Consider the following 21,301-nt stretch of genomic DNA (forward strand, 5'->3'; position numbering starts at 1 on the left):
TTTTTTCAAAATATCCCCAGTCTCCCGGGAATTCCCACCTCGTTTCCACCGCTAAAAAAATTATTTAAGCATTTCCAACCACTCGGTTTACAATGCTATAAAATATAAAGATACACAAAAGAATAGCAATAACATTGAAATTATCCTGCGCCCTCGGCACTCCCCACTTCATTAATTTTTTCTCCACCGATACCGCAAGTCTCTCCCATCGAGCCCACGAAGACTGTCCCCAACTCCTTTTTAAAAATCCCCACCAACCCCGGCCGAAAACCAATCAATTTTACTAGTCTCCCCGGGGGTGGCCAGGCTATCACCTCCTCACCACGACCCCGGCAATCACCCAGGAATCCACTGGGTACATAACGCATCCTCCTGACAATAAAATGCAAAAGCCACAAACCGACGCATCCACTCCGTCCTCCGCATCGGGATGACTCCCTCGGTCAATGCCAGCCCAACGCAACGACACGTTAATTGAATATTACGTATATAGTTGCCTCCGAGAGAAATGAAAATGGAAAGAGCCCTCTCCCATTGCCACACACAAACCCAACCACCATCACATAAACGAAAACACATGAAAACGAGTTGTACTACCCAGGGAGGTACCCCAGGGAGGGAAGTTAAAATGGTGAGAGAAGTGAAGGAGGTTTGCAAACCGCGACGGAAAGCAACGGCTTACACAAAGGGTGCATTAGCTGAGGCCATAAAAGTAAAATAGCCCATGCCCATTCCTCTGTATAACTCTTAGGGCGCGCGCTAGTATGGCCAATCCGTTGGCATTTGTGTTACTTCAGCGAGTGAGCGCGTCTTTATAGTTTCAACTGGTCAAGAAAAAAAAATAAATAAAAATAAAAAATTTACCAGAGAAAATAACAAAGACAGGGGAAGGGAGTGCTGGTGATCATTCCTTTTCACCACACATTCGCAGCATTCACGGGTAGCCACGACGGGGAAAGGAGGGGGGGGGAGGGAGAGGCTACTTAACGCCTGAGTCGAATTACCCCAGCCGGTGTGCATCTTCAATAAAAAAAAAAAAACGACAATAATAATAATTGTAATGATGTGTAATAAAACGTAAGGGACAAGGAGAGGTGTAGGTTGCTGCCATTACGGGATGAAGAATGACGGCCATTTTGTGTTGGCGAATACATCGCCCGGAACGCTAGACCCCCGGGGGTCACACGCACACGGGAGCGATTTTTTTTTTTTTTTTTGGAGATAGTGGGAGGTTGGCTGGAGTTATTGAGGTTGGGGGGTGGGGGGTTGATTGGAGGGAGATTGATATGGGGTGATGATGATTAGGGGGGGGGGGGGAGTTGGATTAATTGGGTGTTAGTCTCTTGCGATTTTAGATGGACGAAATGGTGGAGGAAATGATAGTTTAGTTTAGCGGATGGGGAGGGATGGGGGTTGTTTAAAAATTATGAGGGTGTTTTATAGTCCGCCAGGTTACAGAACACCCTCGTAATTTTTAAACAATTTTTTTTGTGCAGAATATTTGTCGTGACGCGTCTGATCAGATCGGGAATTACCACTTACACTCGGGTCGCAGTAGTCGATGGGTCCATCGGGCAATAAAAAAAGCCCTGTATGCAATATTACCTACCCCCTGCGTCGCCATTATTCACTTGTTCTACCGCATGAAGGAGTGACAATTGAAAAAGTACCCCTTGGATGGCGATGCAGGCGCGTGCCACCCCAGCCGCGGCAATGATTCAATGAATTCTGCAAACACCGCACTTTCCGAACCGAACGCCGACGGGGGTAGAGGGTGCAGGGGGTGGGAGGGCTGCCAGAGCTTCACGGCTCTTCGCGGTGACAAGCTTACGCTCTTAGTACGACTCGTGGAGAATTATTAACAATAGCCCCGCAACGACTGGGGAACAAAAAAAATTTAACGTTCGGTGAGCGGCGCTGGCGAGATGAGAATTTTAATTGTTCAGTTCTTGTTAATTGAAATATTATAATCCAGGAGGTCACATCAACAAAATTATTCTATTCCACACCTGTAATTGTATATATAAACAATTTTTATTTCTCAAGATTGATCGATTAATTAAATTATCTCGTTTTACCCACTCGCTAATGAATCTCCTATTTATCTTTCACTTCTTCAAATTTTTATTATTAACAAAATCATGGGATGCGTCGCCCTTTTAATCCCCCACGCAATCGGTGATCCATTTCAATTAAAAATCCACTGTAATTAAATAAACCGTGAAAAATAAAAACTTTATTACTAATGTTAACTCGTAGCTGTTGTGAGATGCCTTTGAATTTAACGACGCGTGTATATCTCGTTTCCGTTTATTGAAATTCTCATGCCGCGAATACGGTACGAGGTACGTAATACTTCTCCACTGGGGTTGTTACCGCCACTATTTTTTACGAGATCAGCTGAGTATGAAGAAGCGTACGACAGAGATTTATTTCATAAAATTCCAATGTACTGCTCCGTTGTAGTCTGATATCGGATATACCTCAAATAGGAAAAAAATCTGCAATTCTGTCTGTCTCTATCGTACCTGCTCTACTCATTTTTCACGCGCCCATTGCCCCTCCCTGGGGAATTATGCAGAGAAATTTGCGTACGAGGGCTGTAATTTTTATTTTATTCTCTTTTATTTTACGGGCCAATAAGGCAGGAGTTTTTTTTTTACTCACGAGCCCTTTTGCCGAGGAAGTCCCCCGAGTAGCGCACATCAATTGACACTATTAATAATCAATGATGAAAAATTCGACCACTAGATAGTGGCCATCAACTGTTGCCCTTTGAATCACGAATGGCTATACCCATACACGTAGTAAACCAAGAGAGGCAGGTTATGGGCCGCATCACCCAGGTATGATTTATAGAGCCGCCTTTGTAGCGGCCCCTCGAAGAAGATTTCTCATATGCCTCGGAGAGAGTTGAGGAGAAGCGGAGGGTCCATCAAGAGATGTACACGAGGTGTGTGAGTGGGCCTCAACCAGACAAGAGACTAAATATACCCAATACCTCCCTCGATCCCCATAACACCAGACAGCGTGGCTCTTGCCTTCTCTCGACACAGGTGCGTGCCTGCCTCGTTCAGTGATCGGGTTTCCCCTTGTATTCCCTTATTATCTTTCTCTTTCTTCGCCATCCCTACTCGACCATCGCTTTTTTTCCAACCTCCACCATCAGCCTGTACTAAAACCCATTACTTTTTCGATGAACTCAAATTACTCGGCACACTCTTCGACGATACCGACGAGAGAAAAGAATAAAAATGAAAATTCAAGAATTTTTGAATTAATGGATTGTTCATCAAAAATTCGGGTCGACGGGGAGGGGGGGGGGTGGATTCAGGGGCTGGATACGATTGACAATGTATTATTTAATGGTTATAAATTGAATAAAAAAATATATCATTGAAGACTTTGAATTGGAAAACGATTTTCTGCTCCCGATTACATAAATTGTTGAGGGAAATAAATTTTGGGGAAAAATTAGAGCTTCAGGGGGTGAAAGGAGGGATGAAGGTTAGCTTTATTACAAGAACGAGACTTTTAAGTGTAATTTTTCACTCCGTTCCACATTTCGCCCTCTGGAGGTCCAATTTTCATCCAAAATTTCTTTTCGTGTATTTAATTTTTTTTTATCGAGATGAGCCTCCCCAAAAATAAATTATTGCTTGGAGCGCAAAGTTTAACTGTTTGTCGAATGATAAGTTTTTGCGGCTTGGTCCGGATCGTTTCATCTATTCTCCCCTCCTATTGAAGAGAAGTAGAAGGAATTCCATCCATCAGCCAAGGCTAGAATCCACGGCGCGTTAGTTATAGGCAGTTGGGGAATATAAGTATATACCTTATGGACGGGAGGCTGCTGCCGCAGGCTCATATGCGTCCGAAGAGGACCCAAAGAAAGTGGCGAGGGGACGAGATCACCAGCTCGCGGGAGAGCAACAGAGAGAGAGAAAGAGAGCTCTTCGAATAGCATTTGGGAGGGAGTGAAGGGAGCGATGGAAAACGAGTCTCAGGATTTCTCAGGTGTTGATGACCAGACACGGAGGCGGCTGCACTACTACAGATACTGGGCCCTTTGTACATGCACATCAAAATGGAGGGGTATTGGCGGCCTCGTGAACAGTGAGGCAAAGGGCCCGGTTACCCTTTCATCTTTTTATCTTCTCGCGTACCTCGTACATGTATACATTTCTCAGCCTTTTGCGCACATTACCTGAGGCATCTAAATTTCTTCCTATTTATGTGCAAGATACATAAGACCGTTATTTTTTTTTATCATTTGCAAAATCGGAGGTCTAAGGACTGGCCCTATTTTTTCAACTGGTCAATATTTTTTTCCACTTCATTCCGACGATTTTATCAATTTCGAAATGGGTGGGAGCTGTACCTGGTGTCGTACAGAGCCCGGGAATATTTGAAAATAAATTTAAAAGCGATAAAAAAAATCTGAAAGTGGAAGTAGAAATCAAGTTCATCTCGGGAGTAGTTTGTCTGTAATTATTAAAAATAATCAGAGACTGAATTTTTTTCTGGAATGTAAGGGAGTGCATGGGCTGATCTGTGCCGACGGCACGAAAAATACCCGACTTTTCGTCTTCCAGCGGCGTCATAACTCACCGAGGGATAGAAACTACTCTTCAGTATCTAATTGACGAAGTTCGGTTCGTGCTTTGTCCACGTTGGTGACCCCATCCTCGAGGATTATTCATGAGTACTTGTACTCCCCTGATAACTTCGAAGCGTTGTCACAGCGGGGAGGAAAACTCCGATGCCATTCGGAAATAAAACAACACGAAAGTTGGAAAACACGAGCCGCGACACTGGCTCGCATGACCCCACATGACGGAAAATGTTGTCAATCAATCGACGACACGCATGTCTCAATATACCAGGGTAAAAATATTCACGGAAATTTGCGTATTTCTTCCGTAATTAAGACTGATTAGGCGTAGGACTCTGGCCATTCGCGAAAAATTCCCCGACTGTTGGATGATATTTTTTAAACAATTATATCTTCTATTAAGAAGTCGAAACTTTTATTGACCAAACGGTATTGTTTCCCGGACAGCCAGAACAAGCAGCTTCTACGGTAATTTTTGTTGAAAAATTACGGACCAATTACGCCCTTTTTCCGCGAAGTTTCAGCAAAAATCCAAAACGTTAAAAAAAAAATGGAACCTTCAGTGAAAAACTGCGTAACTGTTCCCTAATTTTTACTAAATCCTATTTTAACTGGAAATTTACGGAACCTGTACGTAATTTTTAAATAATTTTTCTCTCCGTTCGGGAGCAAATGGTGTCTTTCTCGGGCATATCCCCGACGAGCGGATGAACCAAAGCAGCGTGAAAGAAATTCACGTTAAAAAGGGGAAAGTGAAAAGAAAAAAAAAAGGGAAAACAAAAAAATCTGAAACTCGAAGACACGCCAGGGGGATAAAATCGAAGGGAAGCATTTTGCATGACACGCGAACAAAACCGAGGGCCATTGTGAGGTGGCCCTATTGTGTGTACTGTTGTAGCACATTTGAATGTTACAACGCATACCAAATAAATAATATTTCAATATATCTCTTCCTTGTATTTTATATTTATTTCTCACCCCGTCGGGTGTTTATCGAGTGGGAATTCGCCTTCGACTGCAGTTTGTGGAGTGAGACAGCCCTCAGGAAGGGAAATATTCCGTAAAAATTCTCCTCAACCACATCACCGACTCCGGTGGAAGATGCGGATGGGACCCAGAGCGGGGCCAGGTGTCGGCCAACGTTGGGTTAACTACAAAAAAAAAATATACCAGCGCTGATGTGCTCTAATATTCTCCATTTAATTGCTCTTCCCTTCACTTTCTCCACTTCAAATATATTTTCTTTCAAACTCCCGCGAATTTCAAATAAAAATCCTGTAAAAATGTCGAAATCCTCCACTCAAGCGCATTTTCGTGATCGTCCGAGGCCCCGCATCGGTTCTCCAACTCGGAAGTGAAAATTGGAGAAGTTTTGAAAAGAGAAAAGTCAAGCACATCATGACGATGATTCGACGTGTTCAGCAGTCAATAAAAATCGACTTATTCCATTGTACTTCGCAGAAATGAGCGCTCATTGGTCGCACTTTCTCGTGTTCCCTCTCCGTCAAGATGATTCTCCTCCGTGCAGCCTTCCCCGGGGCACCGCCAGGTCGCCTTGTTAAGATATACCGCTCTTCTTCACCGCCTATAAGCGTAACTATATATGTACACATATATTTCTCGGTGTATATACGTATGCGGGCGATGTATAAGGTTGCGCTGCACTGTCGCATGTATAATCGGCCCTCGGGTATACCAATTTGCCATCGGTACCTCATCCATTGTGTATCGATGGAAGAATCGAAGAGACATAACTTGAATATCATTCACCCCTCCCATTCTCGTTACCCTTTTATTCCTCATCATTTCTCCCCGTGTCTCCCATCCCTCCATTGTCTTTTTATAACTAATTTTTTCATCTTTACCATCCACTCCATCCAGTTGAGACCTCAGCGCGATACCGACGGGGGAAACGATCGATTTCATTCTACTTATATCGGTAAGGATCACATAACGAGGCATCTCACCATGGATTATGCATACACCATATGGACGCGTCCGACGTGTTTATCGATTCAGCATTGGTCGAATGTGAAATGATGTGTACTGAGCGCCAACTGTTATTTCAATGTTAGGATTGTTTTGAAAAATAGGAGAGCTTGTGGACAAATGCCAGTGGGTACGATCGAAATACATATTTTTAGACTCTTCACGTTCGAAAATAAAAGTTATTCAAGTGGAGGGCAATTTTTTTATTACCCGAGGAGTTACTGACATTAGTTTATACGACGAGAAACTGTTTGGAAATATATTTACCTGAGGTAAGTCATTTTTAGTCAATTGCTTCATTCTGGAGGACGTCTTTAGCCGAACGAACGAACAAAACGACGAATAGAAAATTAATCAGACAAAATTAATAAATAAACAATGACAATGGTCTCCATAAACAATGTGAAATGATTCCTGTGGCCGTGCACATCAAACCCGGAACATTCAACGTGCAGCACGTGAATGAATAAAACTAGTCCGGGATGACTTGGCTGATTCCTTTCTGTCTTCGAGTTTGCACCCATCACGTCCCTTTTATGATGAAGTAAAAAGGAAGACCTCAACAACGATTGGTGTGACTGGCCAGTCACTTTCACGCTTGGAGATTTACACTCCTCTCATCCGCCGTATCATCAGAATGAAAAAAGTAATAGAAGTAAATTGAAGATGCTATTGTTCAATTAGTATCGCATGTCAAATTCAGTTAATTATTTTTTCCCTCACCTTTTATTTCTATCAAGTGAATTCAATAAACACGGGATGGAATGTGGTCAACTAACATTGTTTCACTAGTTTCATTTGTACTTATCTAAACTGGAGGTTGTAAAAATTGTTGGGATTTCGACACTTTGTGGGTAGAAATGGGTTTTCCAATGGTTCAACTGAAATATTCATTCGGGGAATCGGTGGTCGTGGTGGTTCTGACTTTCTTCGAGTGATAAATTTATTTTATGCACTCAAATATTCCGGAGTGTATAATTATTCGAATTTTATTTCGATGGTTAATTCGTCTCCTGAATTTTTATTGAACACATAAAAATAATACTTTATTTTATTATTTCCCGGTTTTTAAATAATATTTTTAGGTCTTAATTTGATAAATTTATATTTTTAATACCTCAGGATGACTTTCCAACTGCTCCTTGATGTTTTCCCCCACGAAAATTCCAAGAATTAATTGAAATTTAATTTTTAAAAAATCAGGGCCATCTACAACAACAACAACTCGATTTTTTCCTTATCATATAATTAATACCTCAGACAAAAAATCCTCCAAAAATTCCCCAGACATCGTTGACCTACCCGCAGACCGTTAATTGCGAGTATCTTCGTGATCCCCAGTCGGTTCGTTGGATAATCGCGTGACGAATATACGCACAAACGTCAGGGGAGAGAGGAGGTATAACGCGATCAGTAATTCTCTTTTTTATTTACGGAATAACCAATGTGACTATTGATTTGAACCATTAAAAATACCCCGTCCCTGAATATGAAGCTCACGTACTTCATTAAATCTAATGTATGATATATCCACTGGGTCGTCCCCAATCACTGCCGACATTTTTGTTCCTCGGTATAATAAATAATCATTACGTCAAACAGACGGACTCAATATCATCAGTGGATGATTGGAAATAAATTTCGCCCGTGAGAAGGAACAAGAAGACTTAATAATCCCATTGAATGTAATGCGATTACGTAATCAACACTTTGTCGAGTGTCAGTACCACAATGGTAAAGTAACGATATTCAATAAATTCTCCCTCCGGCATCAATAACAATCGTTAAGGGGACAAGACTTTCACAAATGCGATTACCGATTCGTTATTTTAATCGTTTCAAAATTATTATGATGGAGATGTATTACCGGGTGTTCTGGACTGAAAATATTTTCTAAAAATTTACACAGTTTAATTTATTTATACGACGACGAGCTAATCTTAAAAAAAAATAGAAATTACATTTAAATATAAATTAAATGGCCCTCATGACATGAATTACTGTATAATTTATCATGAAATTATTCTTCAATTGTATGAAATTATGTAATTATTACGTAATTATACGAAATTAAATTGACAAATAATCTTCAATCGTTGAAAATCATTTCTCCTCTCGAGTAAATACCGGGGATTTTTTCTGTTACCGTATTTATTACCTAAATAATTTTATTCATCAGACAATAACAGAATTAAACTGCGGGGAGGGGAACGCCCGTGAATGAGACGAGAATTTTCAAATCCATGACTGTGAATTTATCTATTCTGATTCTGCTCGTCCGGAAGGTGGGTCTAGCTCAGCCGCAAACAAACAAATTTAACGCGCTCGAAGTAATGATGATTTGTTTAAATTTCAAAAGCCGGTCCCTCTTCAAAGGCCTTAGCGAATGTTGCGCCTTCTAAACGTGGGAAGAGCTTCAGCCGAAAATCGAGGGAGAGAGTGAGACCGTGAGGATAGATGAGAATGAGAATGAGAAAGGAGTCCCGCCTCGGAGTTTGGGTTTCTTGTGATTGAGGATGTTGGAGAAGGTGGAGAATAATAGTTGGACTGAAATAAAGCCCGGGATATGCGGACCTGAAGGGAATGAAAGGAGAGAGAATAGTTGAGATAACATACGGAAAAGAAAATGTTTGAAAAATTAAGTGTTTGTTTGTGAAAAGTCACTTTCGCTGTGAACTTTCAGGAAAAACTCCAAAATTCTCCAGAAAAATTATGGAACGTTCAGTAAAAAAAATAGACGAGGAGAAAAATTGTTTAAAAATTAGGTTCCTATTCCGCAATTCACCAGTCAAAACAATATTCAACCAAAATTACAGAACACTCAGATATTTTTTAACTGAACATTCCACACTTTTACCTGAAAGTTCACTAAAAAAGTGCGCAACTGCTCCGTAATTTTTAAACAATAATTCAGTGGCTCTGAATACTCTATTTTAATTAAAGACTTTTCAAATAAATTCCTCCCCCCTCCCTCCTCATCTCTCATCATAAATAAAAAAATCCAAATTTTGTATCTGTATATTTACAATAATTTATTAATCCACGTATAATCTTAGTACATTTACAAATACTTTTTCTGTTTCTATTACTCACATCCTCTCCACCCCATCCACACGACGCAGGTCATAATTTAGGATTCCGGTGAAGAGCGATAAGAACCGAATACATTCGTCGAAATGATATCGACATTACAATTGAAATAATGGTATTATCACTGGGATACAGATTACTCAAACCTACGCTTTCCTACATTGCACCGATATACATTCCTTTTTTTTTTTTCATTTGCTTTCAAACTTTCCCGTTGAAGCCACTACTCTGACGTTAGACTATACCATGAGCCTAAGTCCCCGTCAAAACACTCCAACAAGTCGAAAACCCCTCGTTTCACTCACCCCCAGTCATCACGAACAATATTTTCGTGTCTCCCTCTACAGAAACACCATTAATCGTAGATGTGTTTGAAGCCGTCAGTGTTACCCACCGAAATACTCAGTAAAAATGACGGTCATATTCGCGGGAAAGTCCCCTATCAACTTTAATATTTAGAATATTTTTCATTTAATTTTCTCCTGACCAGGAAAATTGGATTGACTGCAGCTGTTCGAGGAAGTCCTCCTCAGGTTGCAGTCTCGTAAGGTCTGGAGGCAGTCATCGAGTAGCCGGCGTAGAGAGGTCTCGGTATCAACAGAGCGGTCTCACTACTCCTGTGCTCATCATCATCAGGTGCAATAATATTTTCGATAGTGAATGGTTTTTTGGCTTTTTTATGACTGTTCGTTTGATGGGGAAGAGGTAAAACAGTGGCCTCGAGACTGGGTGACGTTCTGGTGGGTGTCCTCTGATCAATTCCAGCGACATCAGTACCGTCGGCATAACTCGGTGATAATCTGGGTGATGAGCTGGAGCCGAATATAATGTCGGGTGGTCTGTACACTTTGGAGGGTAATGTCGGCGAGTGCTCCTCGTCGTAGAGCCGGTCCCGATAAATGTCGTAGGCATCGCGCGAGCCAACGGTGGAGGTGTTGCCCTCGATCGAGGAAATTCGGCTGCAAATGGCGCGACTGTCCGACATCTCGGACGACAGGAGGGACTGCCTGGAGGACTGGAGATAGGCGGGAAGGTGGGTCATGTAGGTGCCGTTGAAATTGGAGAAGGACCAGCTGCCGTTCGGAAGGAGGGACGTGTCGTACGGGCGATTTACCTCGCTCGGGTCCGGTATTACTCCGCTTGTTAGACGCTGTCTTGCCTCCGCGGAGAGGAGATAGTAACTCGATGGAGCCTCCTGAGCAGCTTCCAGGCCGAATCCAGTTGATGCCGATGTCGTTGCCACCATCATCCGCCTCTCCTGCATCTCCCAGCGCAGGAGGTCCTCGCGGAGTCGGTGGAGATTCGCTGCGTTCAGACTTCCGGTTGACGTTGTCACTGGGGATGCGACGCCTGACGGCTCCGAGTGCGGCGGGGGCATCGACGAGGCCAGCGCCTGAAGCTCCGATTTTAGGAGCTCCTTGTCCGGTTTGTGGAGCTTGAAACGCTTACGACGTCGCAACAGCGAACCGTTTTCAAACATCGACAGCGCCGCTGGGTGCAGCGCCCAGTAGGCACCCTTTCCGGGACGGTGGGGACCTCTCGGCACCTGGAACACCATTTTTAGGGTTTAGGGGGAGGTTCATTTCATCAGCCTTTGATTTCGGAAATTGTGGATGTTTATTCGAGGTATCGAAGGAGAGAACGATTGCGGAAATTTTAAGCTGAAAGAATTATTTTTAAGTTTATTTTAATTGTTAAGAGACTTTATTTTCTGGGGGAAGAGCTTGGGACACTCCAGTGGAAAAATACGGTATAAAAAAGTTGATACTTCTCTCATGTAAATGGATATGGGAAAAATAATTTCACTCAATCGGTGAGAGCCGTAGCCCACGCGGAGAGGAAAATTCTTCAAAAATTACCCAGATGTTCCGTAATTTATCAATCAAAACAATATTTGGTAATAATTACGGAACAGTTACGCACGTTGTCAGTGAAATTTCAGGGTAGTCCAGACCATTCAGGACAAAGTACGGAACGTTCAGCGAAAAAATGTGTAACTGATCCGTCATTTTTACTGAATATTTTTTTTGACCGACAGATTACGGCAGGTAATTTTTCAAGAATTTGTCTCCCCATACAGAATCAAAAATTTCCCTGAAAATTCCCTCGTGACAAACATTATTTAATAAATTTATAGCTTTGATGGTTCCCTAATTATCCAAATTAGGGTACGATATCATAAGGTGGATCAGTGCATTTTATTTATTTTGCAAAATAAAAATTTTTGCCTACGAAGAAAAAATAATGGCTCATGATAATAATGTTGATAAATGACATTATTGCTCAACAAATGTGTCCGTATGTATGTGCTCACACATCGCCCACGCATTACCCACCAGGGCATGTACACATGTAATGTAATAATTTTCATGTGTCTCCATTGGCGAAACGGCTATTGCCACTGAATATTCAACGTTTAAATCATGAAACCGAGACTATTTGCAGCATTGAATCACTGTATCAATAATTATTTTGCATTTCCCCCAGAATTCCGTGATTTTAAAATTCCATTCCCCCGATATTTCTGTCGAATGAATTTTTATGGAATATTTTTCTCCGTGCAGTTTACAATTTCCTATTACCTCGTTTTATCCAACTAATTGGCTACTATCCAGCAGAAGTCCATTGTCATGTGATACAAGGACTCGGAATTAAATTCTAGGATCCATTATCCACTGTCATTAAGTACTTCTGCGGGTTATGGCAAAAGAGGCCTTCTCCTGACCAGGTGTAACTCCCGCACGATCGTATCGTCTATAGGCCACTGCTTAAGAGCTCTTTACAATGTATACTTCCCACTTTTGCTGCAATGTCATTAACTCTTTGTCACGCCTCTGCTTTCATTACCAATTCAATGCTCTCAGAGTGGGGAAAATAGCGTAAAACCGGGTGAAAATGAATATATCTTATTTTCTATTTCCCGGAAAACTCAGTAATTCAATGGAATTAATGTCGGCAAGTCTGTGCTTCGGTTCACAATCGTCAATTCACATCGACAATTTTGCAGAATTTTTTTATGTTTTTTTAACTAAAAGACGAAGACGAGTTTCTACGGTTTTATAAAGCGGTGGATAATTTTTTCTTTCGGGGGCTGTTTAAATAATTCGTTCCCCCACGGTCAGGAAAATTCCTTCAAAATTATGTGGTTGTGCCGTAATCTACCAGTCAAAATAGTAATCAGTAAAAATTAGAGAACAATTACGCATTTTTTCACGGTACGTTCCACAAAAAATCTAGAACTTTTTCCTGAAGGTTCGCTGAAGAAGTGCGTGACTGTTCCGTAATTTTTACCAAATATTATTTTGACTGCGATTTTTAAAAAAATTTCTCTTCGCGCCGGCGGGAAATCCTTTCATATTTGAAAAAAATAACACAGGAAAATAAAAATTAGTTAAAAATTACGGCTCTATTCCGTAATCTACCAGTCAAAACATTAGTCAGTAAAAATTACCGAACAGTTATCCATTTTTTTACCGAAAGTTCTGGACTTTTTCCTGAAAATTCACTGAAAAAGTCCGCAATTGCTCCGTAATTTCCAAGAATTTTTCTCCCTCAACAGAATCGAACTCTCAAGAAATTAATTTCCTCTCCAACGCAATAATTTTTTGATTGATCTCATCAGTTTTACGGATTTCCCTGCGCACCCCTGTTGCCATAGCCCGCCTCAACGGTGTCCCAAGACAAATATAGACCATCATCCCCCAAAAGGTGCAAAACCGATCATTTGATTTGGCAGGTGTGAACCAGATGGTGAGAAAAAATAATGATACAGGTCGACTTTAGCGTGTGCCGTCGGACGATACGAGTCACCTTGCCCCATGCGTGTTTATCTCTCTTCCCGTCATACCCGATCAAAAATATTGCGCCTAACGTATCGATTACACCCCGCAACAGCCACTACCCCAATTTAATTACCAAAAAACAAATACAAAGACTATTCAACTCACCTTGATGAAGCAATCGTTGAACGACAAATTATGCCGCAATGAATTCTGCCATCTCCGGGTATCTTTCCGATAATACGGAAATCGATCAGCAATAAATTTATAAATTTCCGCCAATGGCAGCATTTTATCTCTCGACGACCAAATCGCCATCGCCGTAAGAGATATATAAGAATAGGGCGGTTTCTGATCTCCATAAGTATCTCGCGACGGTCGAGGCATTGTAACTCGATATCTCTCACTCGATCGATTTCCCAAACAACCGATATCGTTCACGATACAATAAACAACGTCAAATCCATTCCGTCAGTGACGAATCCTCGATTTCCTCATTCAATCAAACCTCAACTTCGTTTTTCAACAAATTTTTGGTCCGGTAAATGTCACTCTCACCGATTCACACAAAATTATCGTCATTTATTCAATTATCGACGATTAATTCACTTAATTAGCACTCGACACTGCGATGCACTTCAATAACCCGGTGAACTGGCCTCCCAGGAGGAGAGCTGAGTGAAATGTTTTTTTCCGACTCGACGAGTCGAGCTCTCACGTTCGGGAGCTTTTGGCGCACTGCCAGCCCGAGCATCCCCACACCCCCGCCAGCGCGCAACTCCCCGCTGAGCTCGTCCCGCTGGAGGTTGTCCGGATCGTCGGGGATTGGTGGATACCGGTGCGGAGTTGAGTCGAGATAAACATCGGTGGGAGTTGGGGAACGGCCAATCGCCGCCGATACCACACGGCGAACACCGCCCGGTTTTCCACGGGGAGAGGACCGGCGCGAGTGTGTTGGTGGTTCGTCGGGGCTGGTTTCACTGCCTCGACCATCCTGAGAGGGTATTACGGATGCGACTCGAGGGGTGGAGCCTCCAGAGGCCGACGAACGCTCCTCCCCTCGAGCTGATTATTTTTCATTTCAATTTTCTCATTTTTTTTTCTCCGGAAATTTCGAACAAGGGGAGTGGGAACAGTTTGGACAGACAAGTAGTTAATGATCGATTAATTATTTTCCGCGTGTGGTTTTAGCTATCGGTTTTTATGAAAAAATAAATAAATTGACTTGAAAATGAAAATGTTGGAATGGCGTTTGTGGCACTGGGTAATGGATTATTTTGTTGTTTCTCCCGGACGCTGAGGAGGAGAGCGGAGTAAATATGTTGGAGATGGTATATATAAGCACTCATGTTTAACGACACTGTGGGGAAGCCGCAAGTAGTGTAAGACAAGGTTAAACGGCCCGTGTGAGATGGTAGGAAGAAAGGTAATTGATTTCACGCTCGAGTAATTGCATCTCTTCACGGGTGGGGAATACGTTAGGGAGTCTTAAAAGTACATTCGTATTGCCCACAGTGGTTCATGCCTCGTACGTTATGGCTGCGAATGCCGATACAACCAACCAGACTCACGCCCCCTTTTATATTCCTCCATGGTTTGCCATGGACAATGTAATGTCAGCGGATTATTTTTCATGATATTATTAATTTTTTTAACGCTCGGATGATTTCCCGAGGGAGTCTCCATAGGTTTCGGGGTGATTTAGGGGAGAACTGGAGTTTAATGGCGTGTGCGATGGAACGCTAGATCTTCTGATACAATTTTCTTTTGCTGGTTCATAATTCTTGAAATTATTTGATGTATCGTCATTTGGGAAAACCAAGACAACACGCTTTCGTAGATAAATTGTTTATTTCACGTAATTAAATTCTCTCCATTGGAACAGGTGAAAATTCTTGAACGAAGATTTTTATCTCAGTGAGATGAAGCTTTTTTCTGAGTTTGTGATGATTGTATCTTATAGTGACTGGCATCATCTTTCGAGTCTGGAGGGTTTCAATCCAATTCTCTGTATGATGTACTCAGGCATGCAGAATGTAGGATTAATTGGCTTGAGCCCGTGATCCGGATCCAGGAGGGAAATTGCAGTGAGGCCGAACAACGTGTGGAACGGATCCACCATGTCGCCGGGTCGGTCAGAGAACCCTCCTGTCTCGGTGTCTTGGCAAGACAGGACAAATTCCAGCTGTGAACATGTAGACGATGGATACGATCCAGTAAATTAAAATAAATAATGAATAAAAGATAAATTGGGTTTTAAAAATGCAATCGATTAGGGGCATAATATTGTTCGCAATTCTGTGGTAAATTGTCGCGAAATCCTGGCTTTTCTGTAATTAATTTGGACGGCATAAAATTGTTTGTAATCTTACCAGTCGTTTCTTATCAATCCAATGTAACTTTCCGAGGATTGTGAGGGACGAAAGTACCCACCAGGAGTAACAAACGTCGGGTAATTTCTCGGGTCTTCCGTTGAGACCTCCAGATGGTAACTGTCTTTCACAGAGCCACCAGCCGAGTCTGTCGGCATCTACCAAGTGCAGGTGCCCTGGTGATAAAGGAACCACAGTAGTTCTGAGTTTATTGATATTTAAATGTTTGATAAATTATTCCAACTGTAGAATAAATTCATTTTATTCAGACACGAATTTATTTTGAATACTTTGGGGGAACCGTCCCTTCATTATTAAAATTATTCCCCGTCTCATAATTAGGGGATTAATAAACGAAGACCTTCATTACCTGTGATAGACAGGAGCCCGAGACAGCAATAAATTAATCCAGCATGGCTTTCAGAGCCAGGTTTGGATCCAAAGCCTCCATCAAAATTCATACAACTTTTTACAAACTCCACTGCTTTATCAACATCAATGGCATCCAATCGGCCCTGGAAGAGACAAATTAAAAATTGATTCTGGACAGACACCTAATTAAAACAATATAATTTACCAGCAGTGACAACGTGGCAACTGCACAGAACGAAAATCTAGTGTCGACTTCTCCCCAGACGTCTCCAGTGAAGCTTCCATCAGGCTGCTGTCGTTCTTTCACGTACTTGACGACCTTATCAGTGTCAATGACGTCCAGGGCATCGTACATGCACAGAATCTGGACAGCACTCAGTGTATAAAGCAAATGGGGATCGTGATTTAAACTGGCACTTATTCCACCGCAGTCGCTCTGACAGGTTTTTATGAATCCCAGGATTTCGTCCTTGTTTGTGTGGTCCAGTTGTCCCATGAGGTCCAGTGCTGTCAAGCCCCAGTACATGCCGGACATTCTTAAATACTCTGTCATACAGTACATCTGGAACGAACGAGAGAGCAAGTCATTCGAAAATTCTCGTCAAGAGAAGAGGAGCGAATTCAAGATTGAGAATAAAAAAACTCACGTAATCATCTTTATTTGTTCCATACGAGACTAAATAATTTGAATGTTTCTCCAGTAGTAGCTTTGGAATTACGCCCGGTAGTTGAACATCCTTCATCAGGAGTGCCTGGCCACATTCAGAAACGTAAATGTATTCATGTTTACATTGATAACGATGAAGGAAACAATTTTGGAAACATAATTTCAACTCACCATTTTATAGGTTATTTAGTTAAGAGAAATCATCCATCAACTTCTGTCAAATCTAGGTCTTGTCACTTCCCTGTCATTCAGGAATACCACAACTAACCTCAAGTCTTCAAATGTGAATCATCACAAAACACAATTCACAAAAAAACAATAACTAAAAAAAATCACACAGCAGAAGCTTTTAGACTGGAAAATATTTGTTTATAGTTATTTTAATGTAAATGACAGTAGTTCAGGTGCCAATTGTTACAAATGACATACCTGTGACATGTTATTCGGGTACTCAGACCAGGAAATTTCAATTTCGGGTAGAAAACTCATAGCTACTTGCTTCAAGGTTGACCATAGACAAAATGATATACACTCCGTCGGTCAAACAGTCACGACTTGTGTTGGGTGGGGGCGCCAACGTCTGTTCTGGCAGTTGGCAGCGAAACTACTGTTCGGTTTTTAGTTATCCACTTAAATGTTAACAAAAAACTAACAAAACCTTTTGAACTCAGTACAAACGACTACTAACCGAGTACAAACGATAGAATTAATTAATTATGCGAAAAGCAATTACTCATCTACGTACGACTGGCGCCGGCAGGTTTCCATTGTTTATTCGAATCACCGAATGAAGATTCTGTGGAGCCGTTCGTCCCCACAAAATTCGAGAGCTGCGAATATTAAATAGCGGATAAAATCACGCACTCAAGTAATAATTAATACTCCTTGACCAGTGAAATTGCTGTGGATTAATTCTCACGTAATTCATTCATCGAGAATTACCCGGTGTAGATGTAGAGGCATTAAATATTTTGGTAGTGCAAAGATGGCGAGTCCCGGCTGCTCCGCTTTCTCGTCGAACCAACAATACTGGGCATTTTGCGGTATCGACGGAAAATTGAAGATATGGGAGACAGCAACGAGTACATTGAAACAGGAGTTCGTTCCTAATTTACATCTCTCTTCACCGTGCAGTGTTATAGGATGGATAACAGTCGGACAACAATCAACGACGTCTGTGGTATGCCATGTGCTCACGTGTTTTATTTTACAAATTTTTTAGACATTGACATTCAATAAAGTCTACCCTGTCAGCAGTGCACGACTCAAAAAATCTTTCGATCTTGCAGCCAATTTATTTTATATTGACATTTGAAAGCTGCAGGAGAAAAGAATAGAATAGTTTAAAACAAAATTAAGGTTAGGTTTCCACTGCGACATGTTGAATTTTTTATTTACTTATTTATCACTTAATGTTTGAAAGAGTTATTGATTATTCAAATAAAACCCCACGAACTGATCATCAGATATCATATTACAATATTTTCTGTAGAAAATTCGCTAAATTTAATTTACTGCCTTTTTTAAAGAAGTTTTATTCTGGGAAATTTTCAGGAAACTTATTTGGGTGGCGTGAAAAAAATTACAAAGCTTGGACAACATCAAAAATAGAATTCTGTTGATGTTCTCTGTAGAATCATTTCTAATAAACATTTGTACAAAATATTTTCATCATTTTTTTATCCAAAATTATTTCAGCAGTCGCCATGGAGGAAACGAAAGAGGAAATCCATATCAGAAGATGCAGAACAAAAGGAGATAATCGCTCTTGGATCAGTGAATGGGAGTGTGACCTTATACGACATAGCATCAGCGTCAGTGAGCAACGTCCTCGCGAATGGTCACTCAGCTTGCATCACAGCCCTGACATGGACCCCATCCCATGGGCTGTTCACAGCAGGAGATGACCACCAAATTGTTGAGTGGAATATCCAAGAGAATGGAATCAAGTGCAAATGGAAATCGGGAAAGGGCAAAATCACAGCTCTAGTATTGCCTCCTGATGAAAAGACGATCATCTCGGCTGATAAAATTATCAAAGTATGGGATTTGGAGAGCAAACAGGTGATTGGGACTTTCATTGGCCACGCCAATCAGGTTTCATTCCTGAAGACCATCAAAATTGACGAGCATATGAGCTATTTGATCAGCGGAGCTCAGGGTGATTCTTATCTTGGAGTGTGGTCGTTGAATGAGGTAATTACGTAGATCTTCTTATTCCGATAATAATCAATTGATTCATTCTAGTGATGGAACATTTTTTAAAATTTGCAAGAACATTATTTTTAAAAATCTCAATAATTGCAGCAGAAAAAGGAGAGGACATCGATAGCATCCCTTACGATGCAGGACGACCCAATATCGCTGTCAGTCCAGTCATCAGAAAATTCCCAAATGGCAGTTCTCGCAGTGAACAGATCAGGTCAAGCGAACTTGTTCACGTACCAGCCCAATGGTCAATGCACAAAACCCCTGAAGCCAACCGTGACAGTGATGATTGCTGCTGATTCCAATCAGAAAGAATCTGTCCAGCAGATGCCTATCCAGTCAGCCTGCTTGACAGCAAATGGAAAAATGTTACTAGTTTATGGATCCCTAATAAATTTGACATTCGAACATCTACTGCCGGATTTCTCGAGTAGAATAATGGGTCTCGTGAGGTCTGACGGTAGAAAAATCAAGGAGAAGAAGGAGGAGGCCCTGACAAAGGTGAAGATTGCAGAGACCGACGAGAACGTCGAATATTTGGTGCCAGGTGCGACCAGTGCCCCAGCGAAGAGGACGAGGGCTGGCTCACAGTTGCCTTTGAAAGACAGACTTGAGAATCTAAGCCTAAATTCCGAGATGAACATTTCAGGAAAGACTCCATCAAAAGGAGCCAACATGGCACAGTTGTTGCTCCAAGGGCTCAACAGCAAAGACAAGAGTATATTGATGAATGTTTTGTACAACCGAGACGAGACTATAATTAAAAATACCATTAGCAAATTACCTGTTCAGGCGATATCGCCGCTACTCAGGGAGTTGACGAATATGCTCCAGGGAAAGACCTATCCCAGCAAAATAGCTGTTAATTGGCTGAAACATCTCATCATCATGCATGCAGCTCATCTGCTCTCGCATCCGGATATTGGCGATGTTCTCAGTCCAATTTTGGGACTCATCGATGCTAAACTGGGCATTTTTACGGAATTATCGAGGCTTAGGGGCCGAGTTGCTCTCGTCACGGGACAGATTTCACATTTGAATGATGATGAGAGTAAAAATATAACTGAAGAGGGGCTTCTTATTTATCAAGATTCTGATTCATCAGATGAAGATACTGATGTTGGTGAAATGGAAGGGGAGAGTGAGTCCGACGACAACTGGGCTGAAACATCCGAGCAAGAGGAAGAACAGGAGGATCTCGAGAATGGAAAATCCGATGATGATGCTTCGATATGCAGTTGAATGAAAAAATATTCTTTTAAAATGTCTCCACTCAGGGTCGAAATGCAAATTCATGTTTACGGTTTTCTTGTGAATCTTTATTGCTCGTTCATTATTGTAGAGAAGATCATTCCTGATCAGCGTTGATGTATCTATACGTCTTTCATGAACATTTTTTTATTGTAAAAAATAAGAGAACATACAATGTACACTGTTCAACAAGATTTTATGAGAAATTAAACTCTTGATCAACATCACTCATTTTGTTTTGTTTTTCTTTCATCCCTATCTTTTCTATTCCATCTGCCCAAAATAATGTCTAGTGATTATGTGATAATGATGCGGCGACGGTGAGAATTTCCTACTTAAAAAATTCTATTTCGATTTCATTAAAAAAATCGAGCCCAAAAAGCTCTATCAAAAATATTTGAAGGGAATGCGTTACATAAATAAATAAAATTCTGTTGCCTTTTTCTATTAAATATGCGCTCAACGTGTCAACAAAGCCGACTGAAGAACTGAGAAAATCAGTAGAATCTTTCAAAGAAATCTTTATTTTTCCACTAATTTTTCCACACGTTTTTTTTGCGGAATCATGCAGTCAGCTTGATTGCTCTCGCACATCATATCGCACCACGAATGCAACAGCCCACCTAATCAATTGTTATAATTTAAATGACCCCTGGGGTGAAGTTTTTCGAACGCGATATTCAACATACTTGTTTTTCGACTTCATTGATACCCTTTGCAATACTCTTATCACTCAAATTCGTACCCACCCATATGCTGCACTGAAGCAATCCCACGATAACCACATATCAGGTATTTGTTCAAAAACTTCCAATGACGTTCCCCTCAAAAAAAAAATAGAGGAGTAGCATCAACGATAGCCCTTGATTGGATGCTGCGGAGACGGTAACCCCGGTATCGAGGAAGATTAATCACGAAAAAGCGCGATTAATTCGAGTATAAAAGCTCGACCGAGTGCCGG

General features: G+C 41.4%; 3 protein-coding genes across 6 annotated transcripts; 1 reads left to right on the forward strand and 2 right to left on the reverse strand.

Moving 5' to 3' along the window:
• Positions 1–9,597: 9,597 nt before the first annotated feature.
• Positions 9,598–15,148, reverse strand: LOC135169767 (forkhead box protein C2-A-like). Its single transcript, XM_064135058.1, has 2 exons — positions 13,639–15,148; positions 9,598–11,237 (listed from the first exon to the last, which is right to left on the reverse strand). The coding sequence occupies exons 1-2, from the start codon at positions 13,855–13,857 to the stop codon at positions 10,221–10,223; spliced, it is 1,236 nt and encodes a 411-aa protein (XP_063991128.1). The 5' UTR covers positions 13,858–15,148; the 3' UTR covers positions 9,598–10,220.
• Positions 15,149–15,294: 146 nt separating this feature from the next.
• LOC135169769 (geranylgeranyl transferase type-2 subunit beta) lies at positions 15,295–17,412 on the reverse strand. Of its 2 annotated transcripts, none has more exons than XM_064135062.1 (7): positions 17,311–17,412; positions 17,053–17,203; positions 16,862–16,966; positions 16,420–16,776; positions 16,213–16,357; positions 15,843–16,018; positions 15,295–15,655 (listed from the first exon to the last, which is right to left on the reverse strand). In XM_064135062.1, exons 2-7 carry the CDS (start codon positions 17,053–17,055, stop codon positions 15,443–15,445), a joined length of 999 nt encoding a protein of 332 aa, XP_063991132.1. In that variant the 5' UTR covers positions 17,056–17,203; positions 17,311–17,412; the 3' UTR covers positions 15,295–15,442. The 2 variants fall into 2 exon arrangements, with proteins under 2 accessions (XP_063991132.1, XP_063991131.1); XM_064135061.1 differs by having other exon boundaries at positions 17,053–17,235; positions 17,311–17,384.
• A 231-nt stretch (positions 17,413–17,643) lies between these two features.
• Positions 17,644–20,567, forward strand: LOC135169766 (WD repeat-containing protein 43). Of its 3 annotated transcripts, none has more exons than XM_064135057.1 (3): positions 17,644–18,061; positions 18,580–19,077; positions 19,192–20,567. In XM_064135057.1, exons 1-3 carry the CDS (start codon positions 17,867–17,869, stop codon positions 20,329–20,331), a joined length of 1,833 nt encoding a protein of 610 aa, XP_063991127.1. In that variant the 5' UTR covers positions 17,644–17,866; the 3' UTR covers positions 20,332–20,567. The 3 variants fall into 3 exon arrangements, with proteins under 3 accessions (XP_063991127.1, XP_063991126.1, XP_063991125.1); XM_064135056.1 differs by having other exon boundaries at positions 18,583–19,077; positions 19,189–20,567; XM_064135055.1 differs by having other exon boundaries at positions 17,645–18,061; positions 19,189–20,567.
• Positions 20,568–21,301: the final 734 nt, after the last annotated feature.

The sequence above is a fragment of the Diachasmimorpha longicaudata genome, chromosome 15, assembly GCF_034640455.1.
Source record: "Diachasmimorpha longicaudata isolate KC_UGA_2023 chromosome 15, iyDiaLong2, whole genome shotgun sequence".
NCBI classification, from domain to species: domain Eukaryota; kingdom Metazoa; phylum Arthropoda; class Insecta; order Hymenoptera; family Braconidae; genus Diachasmimorpha; species Diachasmimorpha longicaudata.

Excerpts from the sequence above, each read along its gene's own strand:
- LOC135169769 (XM_064135062.1), bottom strand. Across the intron at positions 16,358-16,419 it reads TTGCCACGTTGTCACTGCTG|GGCCGATTGGATGCCATTGA; the intron begins GTAAATTATATT and ends TGTCTCTTCCAG. Across the intron at positions 16,019-16,212 it reads CGGGCTCCTGTCTATCACAG|GGCACCTGCACTTGGTAGAT; the intron begins GTAATGAAGGTC and ends CTTTATCACCAG.
- LOC135169767 (XM_064135058.1), bottom strand. The coding sequence starts at position 13,857 with ATGCCTCGACCGTCGCGAGATACTTATGGAGATCAGAAACCGCCCTAT. Across the intron at positions 11,238-13,638 it reads TCAACGATTGCTTCATCAAG|GTGCCGAGAGGTCCCCACCG; the intron begins GTGAGTTGAATA and ends ATGGTGTTCCAG.
- LOC135169766 (XM_064135055.1), top strand. The coding sequence starts at position 17,867 with ATGGCGAGTCCCGGCTGCTCCGCTTTCTCGTCGAACCAACAATACTGG. Across the intron at positions 18,062-18,579 it reads AACAATCAACGACGTCTGTG|CAGTCGCCATGGAGGAAACG; the intron begins GTATGCCATGTG and ends AAATTATTTCAG. Across the intron at positions 19,078-19,188 it reads GAGTGTGGTCGTTGAATGAG|CAGAAAAAGGAGAGGACATC; the intron begins GTAATTACGTAG and ends CAATAATTGCAG.